At 36.7% G+C, this 12,608-nt stretch overlaps 5 protein-coding genes and 1 non-coding gene across 6 annotated transcripts; 2 read left to right on the top strand and 4 right to left on the bottom strand. All coding sequences in view use genetic code 12, as the record gives it.

The window, feature by feature from the left end:
* Positions 1-202: 202 nt before the first annotated feature.
* On the bottom strand, positions 203-1,888 carry CORT_0E04610 (hypothetical protein; the record flags this gene model as incomplete). The annotated part of the gene is made up of 1 exon (XM_003870127.1): positions 203-1,888. The coding sequence occupies one exon, from the start codon at positions 1,886-1,888 to the stop codon at positions 203-205; it is 1,686 nt and encodes a 561-aa protein (XP_003870176.1).
* Positions 1,889-5,046: 3,158 nt separating this feature from the next.
* CORT_0E04590 (Rtn1 protein) lies at positions 5,047-6,327 on the top strand (the record flags this gene model as incomplete). Its single annotated transcript, XM_003870126.1, has 1 exon — positions 5,047-6,327. One exon carries the CDS (start codon positions 5,047-5,049, stop codon positions 6,325-6,327), a length of 1,281 nt encoding a protein of 426 aa, XP_003870175.1.
* Positions 6,328-6,578: 251 nt separating this feature from the next.
* Positions 6,579-7,523, bottom strand: CORT_0E04580 (Trm8 protein; the record flags this gene model as incomplete). The annotated part of the gene is made up of 1 exon (XM_003870125.1): positions 6,579-7,523. The coding sequence occupies one exon, from the start codon at positions 7,521-7,523 to the stop codon at positions 6,579-6,581; it is 945 nt and encodes a 314-aa protein (XP_003870174.1).
* Positions 7,524-7,659: 136 nt separating this feature from the next.
* CORT_0E04570 (Mrpl11 protein) lies at positions 7,660-8,409 on the bottom strand (the record flags this gene model as incomplete). Its single annotated transcript, XM_003870124.1, has 1 exon — positions 7,660-8,409. One exon carries the CDS (start codon positions 8,407-8,409, stop codon positions 7,660-7,662), a length of 750 nt encoding a protein of 249 aa, XP_003870173.1.
* Positions 8,410-8,927: 518 nt separating this feature from the next.
* On the top strand, positions 8,928-10,823 carry CORT_0E04560 (Dicer RNAse; the record flags this gene model as incomplete). The annotated part of the gene is made up of 1 exon (XM_003870123.1): positions 8,928-10,823. One exon carries the CDS (start codon positions 8,928-8,930, stop codon positions 10,821-10,823), a length of 1,896 nt encoding a protein of 631 aa, XP_003870172.1.
* A 1,606-nt stretch (positions 10,824-12,429) lies between these two features.
* CORT_0_Ile(AAT)_75 lies at positions 12,430-12,503 on the bottom strand. The gene has a single exon. It is a non-coding gene (tRNA).
* Positions 12,504-12,608: the final 105 nt, after the last annotated feature.

The raw sequence follows: 12,608 nt of genomic DNA, 5'->3' as shown, positions 1-12,608 counted from the left end.
GGTGGTGGTCCTACTTTTTTATATGGCATTTCTGAGAATTTAGTTGAGGATGATTGTTTGGTTGTGTGTGGTTCACTCGTGATATCTATTTGGTGAAAATTTGAAAAAAAAAAAATTAAAGTGGTAAAGGACGTGCACTAAAACTCAAAAAAATTTAAATAACCCATATATAAAACCAATAAACCTACACATCCAAAGTCCCTTATTCAAGTAGATCCTCTCCAATAACGGCATAATCAACACTAACAGATGATTTGCGTAAATTGCGACGAGCTGCATGTGGTTTCAGTATCCAATAAATACGCTTGAAAGGTGACTTCTTAAATGGAGAATAAATCACCGCTTGTTTATTCTTGAAGTTTGTCTTAAGTAACGGTAATTGAATAGATGATGAAATAGTAGCTGCTGCAGATGATGCATTGAGTGAGTTCTTGGTAGTTTTGAAATACCTCCATAATCTAAACTTTATAGTATGACCAATGTTCTTAATCACATTCTTCATAAACTTTTGAGTATCTCTAGCTCGATCATATTTAATCTTGAATAAGATATCAATTTTCTCTTCAAGATTGATCAAGAATAATTTGAATAAATGATTAACTAAATGTCTTTCACGTCTTTTGGTCAATGGAAGCATAAAGTATACAGGAAGTATACTAAAGCTTTTCCAAATGTAAACTGTACCTTGTAATTCTTCCTTTATGGCACAAAGAATATACTGATTTGATTTTATGTAGTCATTGTGGGTATCACTACTCATTAAATGAGCATTTGAACTCTCAACTGTGGTTCTAATTTCTTCCAAAAGCGATTTCTTCATGACCCGAATCTCTTGCTCAATACGATTAGTAATTTGATGGTTATTCAACTTCAATCGATTATAATCTTCAGTGTTTTGAATTTGAATATTGTACCTAGGCAATCCCAATTTACTAGTTAAATAAGCATGAGTTGCTCGTTGTGCTAATTTTGCCGGTGATGACGAAGGTGATGAGTAAATACCACCCCCAGAATAATTTTTATTTTCATAGTCAAACAACTCCTTTAGTGGAGTAACAAATGTAGGGTCAACATTTGTGGACCCATCTTTCTCCATAAAGTTCAAATCAAACTTCTTGAGGGTGATTTTGGAATCAAATGCAGGTAAATCTTGAATAAGTTCGCGAGGGAGTACAGCCTCATTTTCCAGGTTTTTGCGTAGTGGCATTCCAATAAAACTTCGATCAAATCCAACAACATTGTAAGGGTGTTTCATTTTGTCATTAACATATTCATGTATTACACTTTCAGGATTGAACTTTTCGCTTTCGTTGCGTCTCAACATTTTGAACTTGGAGTTGATTCCTCGCATATTTTGACCTAATTTCATTAAATCGTTTTCATAGTCGTAAAAGTACCGTTTAAGAAATTTTTCATGCATAGCAGGGTTTGAATCTAGCTGTTGTAGTTGATGGTATATTTCTTGCACCCGATCCATATCCTTAGGATCAAGTACATCTATTTGATCAGGTATATTACGCAAAATCTTCTTTGAATCAATAAAATGTGGGTTGTGAAACGACATAAATGGTTTGTCTCCATCCAACCCCATTTGGAAAAGGAACTGTTGTTTATTCATAACTGAATAACTCTCAAACTCATCAATTTGATTCGTCGGTAGAGTAGATGAATGAGTTGAATCTTCTTCATCTTCTTCTGGGTCTTTATTGTTGGACTTGTCTTTATTTTGTTCATCTACTGGACGTATGTCTCCCTTTTGGAACAGATCAGCTAAGTTCTTCAAAATCTTTTCATCCTTATATGTGATGCAAGATCGATGAAAGCAACGTCTTGATAAATGATGCAGTAGATTGAAAGGTTTGGAATGTGATGATAGTAATCTCAACATAGTGTGGGCAAGATGTAGTTGTTAGATGATTAAAAATAGGTGGTAAGCTTCAAAATATGTGTATGTATGTGTGTTTGTATGTACGTGATCTATGGTTGGTAGAATATTAACGGTAACGGGCTCTTTGGTCTATCTGATAAGAAATTACAAATGATTGGAAGAACAACAAAAATTTGAATTTTGTATTAAGAGTCTGGATTGTTGGCTTATATGCAGGAAATATGGTCATATTAACTTAATATCATATCCTTAATAACAATACATAGCACACACTAATATCTAAAGACTAAGTAAGCTCTACTATTTTAAGCGTATGTTAGAAGTCATAAGTACCTGCTTGTACAAAGGTTGTTGTGGCGTATCACACACACGTTTCTTTATCTAATCCCCTCACTCGCCCCAAAATCCTGCCCCAGAAGTTTTGCGAAACTCGGAGGAGTAACAAACTAAACACAAACTGTGGCATTTTTATTGAACAAATCACCTGATTCATCTAAACTAAATAACAGTATGTGAATTTTGCGCTTTTATGCCGAACTTAGAAAAGGGTTTTTGCAGCTTTATATATACTTTCTCTCTTTCAAGTAGAAACGAGCAGGAACTTTGAGGGTTTTTAAAAGGAAATCTTCTGTATTTGTGGCAAAAATGACTGCGTCTTTATTCCATATCGTAAAAGGGGCTCTCGCACGTGACAGAGTAAACATTTTTCTTTCTTTCTTACATTCCCTTCCTAATACGTTAAAAGAAAGTCAGGGTCAGTTGGTTGTGTGAGGTTATATTAGTTGACTCTTGGGCAATAGAAGATTCTCTTTAAAAACACGTGGTACTCTCAAGCAAGAGGAGTATTTGGAATTATATGTATAAATAGTTACTTTAGTAAGTAGAAAAGAAATGGGGGAGAAATCATTTGTGTGTATGTGTATGCGTTTGTTATATTCTGATGATGATGATAACAGGGGCAATAACAATAATCGTGACAACAACGATGCTCCTAGTGATAAGTACGAACCAGAGGAGACTCTTGAGAGGTTTGAAGATGGGCCTGCTCCAACCTCGTCATCAGTAGCAAAGAGAGCCATCATTAACTCTAAACATGCCTCGTTGGTTTCTGTTCCAAGTGGTCCTTGTCCAACTGCTGAAGATGTTACTGGATTTCTTGATGGTATTTGTTTGACAGCTGATGGAAGTATAGGCTCAAGTGTTAAAAGTCAAGTAGAAACGGTTCCTTCTGGTTCACCTGTTGGTGGTGTATTTGGTAGAGCATTGCCTAAAGAAGCCGCTGCTATTCCTCAACTACCACTCCATTAAGAGGGGGTGACAATTCGGGTAGTAGAAGAGACTGGAGAAATAGTAATGCCAATAATAGACCGCGTGGCGCAAGTCATAACAATTCTCCAGCAAGATCTCAACAAGAGTTCACAACTCTTATAGACAAGGCAGAATAGATTCCTTTGTTAGAGTTAGAGACAGGGGAAGTTATTTAAATCGCGGTGGTCACAATGATGGTTATGGAGGTGCTCTTGGTCTTAGTAATAATGCGGGCTATGGTGGTGGCCGTGGTGGCGGCCGTCAATATTAGGTGTATGACAAGGATATCCACTTTTATCCACATTCGCTAGTGTGATTATTTTGTTATTATCAAGATACAAGAGTTGCTTGATTTCATTCCATTGATATGCTTTTACTCTAAGACAGCAATCGTTGTTTTCTAAAGTGTATGCAGTCCCTTTGACGTAACTGTATATATTTTTGCAATTAAAACATACATAACTAGGGGGACCCAATGGTTATTATTTTTGTTTGGGCTTGATTATTTGTTCGTCTTGTTTCCTTGTGTCCAGAATATGGAATATTGATATTCGATCCACATGCTTGAGATTTTATTTGACACTGAGAAACAATGCAACAGAGACACAACTTATATCTCGTTTGGACTTCTAGTTTCTTTTTGGTTTTCTTTACAAAATATTGTGTCTGACATTATTATATACACAATGGGATGGATTCAGAGGTTACTGGTACCCGCCTGTGTGGTTTAATCAGAAGTTCACGATAGACACGACAAAGTGTGCCGTGTGTATGTCGCGAAGTCCACAGTTATGACATACACAATCTTATATGGTCTTTTGAAGTCACACGATCTAAATGCAAAGAAGACTTTACCTTTGAACCCTCATTTTTGCAACCATTAAAAAAGGTTTGATCTTACTAACGATAAAATCTTCCTAGCATAGCCTATATCAATGAAATAAGTCTGGTTTTCTAAAAAGGTTGCAAAACGAGAATGTTTTGCTTACTAAGAATGTTTCTAGACTTTCATGCAAAATGACACAATAGGACGGAAAAGTAGCTGCCTGCATGAAACATGCGTATCTGGTATGGTATTCCGAGTGTTGAAATATGCCAAATTATGGTGTAATTACTTCCCTCTGTTAAGAGGCTATTCTCTCTTGCTTCTATAATATAAGTGCGGTTCAAGGTTTGACTCGTTCTGTTTGAATTGTGTGGATCGTTTCAATGTTCGTTACAAAATCAGGTTTTTTCGTTTGCTATAAATTTCAAACAATAACGAATTATCGAAATGAGATGACATTACCAAATAAGAAGAGCAACATACTAAACTAAAGTGTCTGTTGCTTCAATTGTATGATCTTTTTTGTTAAGGAAATTGAAGGTTGTAAGAGAAGTTAAGAAAGACAGTTGTAACTTCTCAGTACAAAGTTAAGGTTATTACCTTATTAGGTCATGATATCATGTGAAAAAATAAAAGAACAAAGATAATGCCACAGTTGTCCCAAGTGCCTTCTAGTCATAAGCCCGAGCTCAGTGAGATGAAGATGGCAGGTAAAAGAATACCCAAGTGTCGATGTATACATCATCGATGTCTCTACTATGACGTATTTGTAAATCAGTACATTGTCTTAATGTCGTGTGGATGATTCTAATGTATTGTGTATTGTATTGTGTTAATAATTGCTATTTGAGTGAGTTGCTACCAATTACACTTTTAGGATTTTAATTTATAAATTGTGATTGATTGCCCACTTTTCTCCTCCTCCCCTTCGTCAAAATTTCATAAATTTTTCTTTAATCTCCCCCCCCCCAATTCTTTTTGAAGAAAGCAACCGATCCAATTGACTAAAAACCTCAATCTAGATATGTCATCAATCCCTCAATATAATTCATCATCATCTAAAAACCAATCTTCAACCGACCCAATTGAAGTTGGTGGTGCAGTTCCTGATTTTGACGAATCACAATGGACTCATTCAAATGTATTAAGTCATGGTCAACAACAGCCATCACACACTTCGCACTCCTCCTATGCTTCTCATGGTGCACAAACTTCCCAACAACAACAACATGAATCTGCAATTCCTACTGGAACCAAGATTCCACCTCCAATTGGTGAATCTAGTTCTCACTATTCTAGTGGACCAGCTCCTTCAAAAAGCGAATTGCACCAAGGTGCCAATGCCCACACAAGCAGCAACTCCGCCTCATCTCATGCTGCTTATGGTGGATCTTCAGCTGGTGTTGGTTCTGGTTTGAGTTCAAAAAATGCCGCTTCTTCTTCAGCCAACCCATCTGGCTCTACTACTACTGGTTCTGCTGCTGCGTCTGCATTGAGGTCAGATGCTGATCCAAACCATCCAATTCATGAAGCTGAAGATTTCTTGACTGAGTTGTTGACTTGGAAAAACCCAGTTTATACTGGTAAAGTCCTTGGATTAACTCTTGGTGGATTAATTCTTTTCAGAACAATTGATTTGGTTCGTATATTTTTCAAAATTTCCTATATTACTTTATTATTTTCTGCTGGAGCTGAATATATTGGTAAAGTTTTCACTGGACAAGGATTTGTTTCCAATTTTTACAAAAATTACTCAACTTCATTTGCTAAACCAATTAACAAACATCTTTTACCTTTAATTGGTGAATTGAATGTTGCTATTGAACATCATTTGAATTATATTGTTTATGCAAGAAACGTTGAAACTACTTTGAAATTTGCTGGTATTTCATATATCTTCTATCAATTGACTTCAGTTGTTTCATTATTTACTTTAACTATTGTTTCAGTCATTTTGTTATTTGCTATTCCACCAGCTTATCTTGCCAATAAGAAGCAAGTCGATGCTTTTGTTGGTAAGTATACTGCTTGTTTTAAGCAACAAGTTGGTAAAGGTGTTGATCAAATTCATGATGCATTGAAACAAACCCCAGTTGGCCCATATTTGCAAAAATTTGCTCCAAGAAGAACTGCAGGTTCAACTGTCGGTAATTCAAAAGCAACTTCTTATGGAACTGCTGCTGATACTCAGGGAGTCAATGTTAATATACCTGTTGGATCCAGTACCTCTTCATCTACTGGTACTGGTGATGCTGACTTGAGAGAAAGAAACATAGAAAGCTCTGTCAAGAATGCATACTATTAAGTGTGATGCTCGGTAGAGCGTTATTATCGGAAGTTGTTGGTTGATGTTATGGAGGGAAAATTTGTTGGGAGGGAGGCTACATTTTCAGAATTGAAGAACTAGCTTCTTCCGTTGTCCCTTGTTGTATTTAAATACTTTAACTTAATCCTCGTTTATCGCTCCTTATTTTTATACACAAACTGGCTGGCAACCTCGTGGTTGTCTCACTACGTATATTATTTATAATTTGCTTAATTTAGTATGTATTAAGTCTATTCACAATCATCTGGATTGGGCAACCTCTTAAAACAAGCAACAAATTTCGAGCCTTTGTTTCTTTCAACTTTCTGTCCTTCCTCCGTAGAATTATACATTATCTCAACACACTTATCTTGTGATTCCCATTCTTTACTCAATCGTTCAAACAAGGGATGTTGGTCCAAATGTTGAACCATCCAATTGTGTAAATCTTCAACATCAGTAATTGTGTATATAACACCGCCCTCTTTTAAAACATATGCATATTCACTCAACAACGTATTAGTTATAATTCTAGCTTTATGTTTACGTTGCTTGAAATGAGGATCGGGAAAACAGAAAAACATCTTCGATAATTGAGATTTGTGGAAGAAATTAGGTAAGAATTTCATAGCATTGCCTCGTATGACGCCAATGTTATCGTATTTGTACCCAGGATCTGATTCATGGAGTTTACGTAATGCCATGATACGATCTTCAACATATTGTGTCACTTGAACTCGGATTTCCATTCCAAGGATTAATGAATCGGGGAATTGTGGACCTAAATCAATCATTAATCCGCCGAATCCACATCCAATATCGGCAATTTCTACTTTTCGGTTGTGGGCGAGTGATGTACCTGGGTAGATGGTTGACCAGTCCATTGTGGAGGGTGATGTAGGATAATCTAATCGATGATCAGAAAATGGATTTGAATGGGCACGCTGACGATAGAACCTCTTGCGGGGTAATTCCATCAAATCTGGAGTCAGTTCATTAGTAGACGCTATAGAATCGGATTGTTGTTGAGGTGGTGGTGTTGGTGATTCTATACGAACTTGTTTACGGACATTTTCCATTGTTTCTCGATATAGTTTACGTTTCGTATCGGCATTTCTATTTTGCTTATTGGTTAATTTGGTATTGGAAGGTTGGTTTTGAGGGATTTTTTGTGGATCTGGCTTTGTTTCTGACATTATTGGTGTTGATGTAGTTGGGATGAGCTTCTATTGAAATTATAAATTTTTCAATTCAGTTGAGAGATAATTTTTTCTTTTGCAACTAAAATATGATGATTTCTATGTACAATATATACTCAAACTTAATCTACCTTTATTCCTCTTTACTTGGATCAAGATCTTTAGCTCTTTGTTCCATAGTCAAATAAACCATATGACCAGGAGTCTCCAAAGTTCTGACTAATCCAACACCACCCAACATTGTCAACAATCCAACCAATTGACCTTGTAATCCTTGTTTATTAGGTAAATTCTTAAACTCATCAACTTGTAATCTATTCATAAATGATTTTTCAACTTTAGCACCAACAACAATCAACTTCTCATTCATATTTTTCAATAATTTGAGTATTTGTTGTACTTTAAACGGTTCACATTCGGGTACACTTATACAAGCGGTGGGACCGACAAATAACGGTAATAATGGATGTGTCACTTTTTTGTTTCGATGTGTCATCCCTGCTGAGGCTGGGTCTTGTTCATGTGATGATTTAAGATATGTTTGATAAAGGGTGTTTTTCAACATTGTTAAGTTGGCCCCAACTTTTGTCAAATCTTGTCTGATTTTCTTGTTTTCGGCTTTATTTAAATTATTATGATGCACAAATAGCAAGATTTGATTGGTATCGTTAAGATGTTTATAATTATCTATAAGATATGTCTTTCGTGAAAATAATGGTTTTTCAGTAGTTCGTTGTAAAAATTGAAAATGTTCTTCTGTGGTTGGGGTGAATTCATTGAGGACCGATATTGAGGATGAGAAGGAACGGGTGACTGTTGTTGATTGCCTGAGTAAAGATGTCGGTGATTTTCGTATGGCGTTTATAGCTGACCTTATAATCATTGTGTATGGGTGTGGTGAATAGATTCCCTTCAATAGGTACGATTGTGGAAAATTTTTCAGACAAATTCGTTTCGTAGAGAGGAAAGTGTGTCGTTTGAATTTTGAGTGTCGTGAGATTCTAATGCGACACAAGCAGGCTTATAGAAAGGGAAATATCTCTGTTTGCATGAGAGAATGTATTTAATACATAGCACACCCACAAACCGTAGCTCGATATGTCCAAAGTGGGGGACGATCACCAACAAGAGAAGCTCGCAGCTTGTACAGCTTATTATACTGCTAAAGTATTTACAAACCAAAAAATACTTCGTAATTTGGTCACTCTTGAATTAGTGGGCTCGGTTGATTCTAAAGATGATATTCGTAGCCTTTTTACTCACATCAATCAATTATCTTAAAGGGTGTGGATATATCTATGTCTCTGTTTATATCTCTCTCTATTCAATACCCCCATTATCGTTCAAGGAGTAATATATTTTTGCAACATATTTTCTCTTCAGTGATTTTTTCAACAGACAATGTTAATAATATTTAAATTACCCACATTATTTCATCCCCTGATTCGTCACCATCCCATCCCATCTTATCCCAAATACACACATTCACAATCCAATATGGATGATCCCCTCTTACTGGGATTTTTACAAAATGTCCAAGCAGGTGAACACCGACGAAATGAATCGAGCCAACATCAGCACCAACATCATCACCAACATGGCCATAACCATGTTCACGGGAATTCTAAATCTGGACCCGTTTTGAAAAAGAGAAGAGCATCCAATGATGGGTATCAGCTGCAAATAATGAGTAGTGACCTAGCGTTTAAAAAACATAAATCCGTTCCAAAGGAAACTGTGAACGGTGAGAGGCGGGATGAGCCTAAATTTGATGCTCAACCACCAAAATCCATTGGGTTCCTTGACTTGCAACGTATTGAACATGCAACCAAGAGCTTGCAAAAGAATGCGAAAGTGATCTTATCCCAAGCCCCCGATGCCAATCAATTGAAAGAATTGTTAAACTCAAGAGAAATTGACAGTGCCACTAGAAGTGATTTGAAACAGAGTGATTTAATGGCATTAGCATCAAGATTGAAAACCAAACACATTTTGGGTGATGCGCCAATTCTTGATCAAGTAATCAATGAAACTCTTATACTCACCGAAGAAGATAAAGAAAAATTAACCAAATTGGTTGGTGAGCAAGGTGTTAACCAAAGTCAACTTGCTTTAGCACGCGTTGTTGTAAATGATATAGCGCCAAACGGAGTTGAACATACATTGCCCAATCTACCAATAATCGATGATGTTCACTTGTATGAAAGAGTATTCACCCACAAGTCCAATGTCAATAACAAGACATACCTTAACGACAGGAATTTGATCAATAGTCATAATGAAAGATTGGAGTTTCTTGGTGATTCAGTTTTGAATAACTTGGTCACTTTAATCATTTATGAAAAGTTTCCTGTCAGCTCAGAGGGTGTTATGTCACAAATTAGAGCGGATTTAATTAATAACAAAGTATTGAGAGATTTTGCATTACAATACGGTTTCGATCAGAAATTAAGATCAAATGTATCAAAAGACCTGTTGCAATTGGGAGATCAAAAAGCATACGCTGATGTATTTGAAGCTTATATTGGTGCATTGAGTTTGGAAAGAGGGCTTGACCTAACTGAAGTAAGAAGATGGTTGGAACAACTTTATAAACCTTTACTTGCCCAAGCTGAGAAGAAGTATATCACTGAGTTTTTGGATAAAGAAGCCAAAACTGAATTATATGCTCTTATTGGAAGAGCTGATGCACGTCCAGAGTATGTTACTGTTGTTGAAGGTGATGGTTTAGAGAACAAGTTTGTTGTTGAATGTAGGATGGGAGATGAGGTTTTAGGAAAAGGTGAGGATCGCAATGCCAAGAATGCTGGTCTCCGTTCTGCCATGAATGCTTTAAAGAACAGTGCGGCGTTGGAAAGATACGTTATAGAAAGGCAATCCGTTGAACGTCCAATTAAGGAATCCCGTGCTGAACGTTTGAAGGAGAAAAAGGCTGAGAAGATGAGGAAGTTGAGAGAACAAGAAGAAGCAGGGGAGAAGCAAGTTGAAGAAGCTCCCGGGTGCCCCGATTCTCCAATTCGTACATCTATGTTTCCCCTTGAGGTTCTTGATGATGTCGAGGTGGATGGTGATGCCAAGAACAAGTTGTATGCTACATTGGGTGTGAATACCGGAACCAAACCAGAATACATTGTCAAGGAGTCTAAGAATGGACAGCATACGGTGCAATTGTTAGCGAGGAAATTGATTGTTGCTACAGCCACTGATAAATCTAAGAAAAAAGCAACGGCAAGAGTTGCTGATGCGGTAATGAAAGACCCTGAAGCTTTGAGAGAATTGTGCAAACGATTTGATTAGGTTTGGTTGTGGGGCAGCATGACTTCACTGATGATGATGCTAATGATTATTTCCTTTTACTTTTTTTACGTTGTTTAATAGAAGTGTTTTATGTTTTAGAACTGTTCTTATATCTTTATCTGTATATGTACTTTGGTGGCTATTAGTGAAGTGGAATAATGGTTAATTGAAGTCGAGTGTTTATGTTTAAATGAGTCTGCATGATCTCATCTTACAAGAGATGGGGCTGCAATGTTGCAATATTTTCCACTAGAGCTTTGGCTGAATAAAGTAAATGCAATTTTGTCTCGGTTAGACATTTGTCTACAATCAGAATGTCTATAGACCTTCTCAGACTCATTTTCAGCAGTTGATCTTTACTCATAACAAGTGTATTTTTGTAGTCATTTTCAAATTGCAGGGGTGAGGTTTGAGACATTTACAGATTTTGAAAGACACACTATAGATCATTTTTGTCTGCAAACACCCTCCCCACACAAGATACACATCCTACATATCACCGCGTTACTGAAGGTAATGAACTAAGCCATGCATTTGTGATAGAGTACAGAATGGGCGATGAGGAATTGGCTACTGGTTCTGCATTGAGCAAAATACAGGCTGGTTTGATTATTGCAATGAAAGTTTTGGAGAATAAATCAATGATGGAAAAATATATTGAAATTAAAAAAATTGCTGGAGCACCTATTTTTGAAGAAATGGGAGATTCTTTAGCATGAGAAGAGAAAAAAGAAGTTGAAAATGTCTGAGGGTATTCAATTATTGGAACAATTGACAGTTCTGGGAGATGCTGAATCGCTGTTGCATGGTAATTTACCAGAACAATCAGATTCGCCAATACACACATCACTCTTCCTCATTGGAGTACAACAAAACCTCGACACTGATGAAATTGACATTGATGCTAGGAATAAGCTTTAGGTGTTAATTGGCACCAAAACAGAAATTTATCCCGAATAAATTACAACCACGTTATTTGATGGCAGAAACATGATACAGCCGAAAGTCAGGAAATTCCACATTGGTTCGGCCATTGATATGTTTATAAGAAAAAGTCTCTGGCTAGGCTTCCGGATTCCTCTTCAGTGCATCCACAAGCCCTACGTGAATTACGTAAACGATCTGATTGAGAAAATCAACTAGCTGGTCCATGGTTGATTTGCAGCTAATTTCTAGTTTGTATTTCCCTGTTCACAGACGCAGCTAAGCGATAAGCACACTTCGAGGGGATTGTGTTTGCCCCTAATGCGCCCACTTGGTCTCACATGGTGATTTAAAGTGGATTCTTCTATAGAGGAGTAAATTGTGATACGATTCTAGATATAATTGAAAGATTTGCTCATCATGTCGTTGTCGACAGGCGCACTGTAATCACCTCTTATGGAAAGAACTTCATCCCAAAAAACAGTAACAAAATGGTAATATGTTTTTTGTAATGTAAGAAGTGATTGGGTGACATAGAATGATACGTACAGCCTTTGGACTCGTATCACTGGTTAGAGTGATCTTTCGGTCGTTATTCCTCTGAAATTTTTGAGTGAGTGGGATTAATGTTTTCTCCTTTCAATAAATATTTTATATTAGTGGCTGCAAAAAAAAAAACAAATGGTCCCTAGCAGGATCGAACTGCTGATCTTGGCGTTATTAGCACCACGCCTTAACCAACTGGGCCAAGGGACCAATTTCTGTCGAAAAAATAATTCTAGATTAATAAGTGTAGTAAGTCCTTGTCAGGTGCAACTTTTATTTCTTTTCGTTAATGACACTTAACTTAGTGTTTTATTC

This window comes from Candida orthopsilosis, assembly GCF_000315875.1.
Source record: "Candida orthopsilosis Co 90-125, chromosome 5 draft sequence".
NCBI lineage: Eukaryota > Fungi > Ascomycota > Pichiomycetes > Serinales > Debaryomycetaceae > Lodderomyces > Lodderomyces orthopsilosis.
This window is presented reverse-complemented; position numbering and strand designations above follow the sequence as displayed.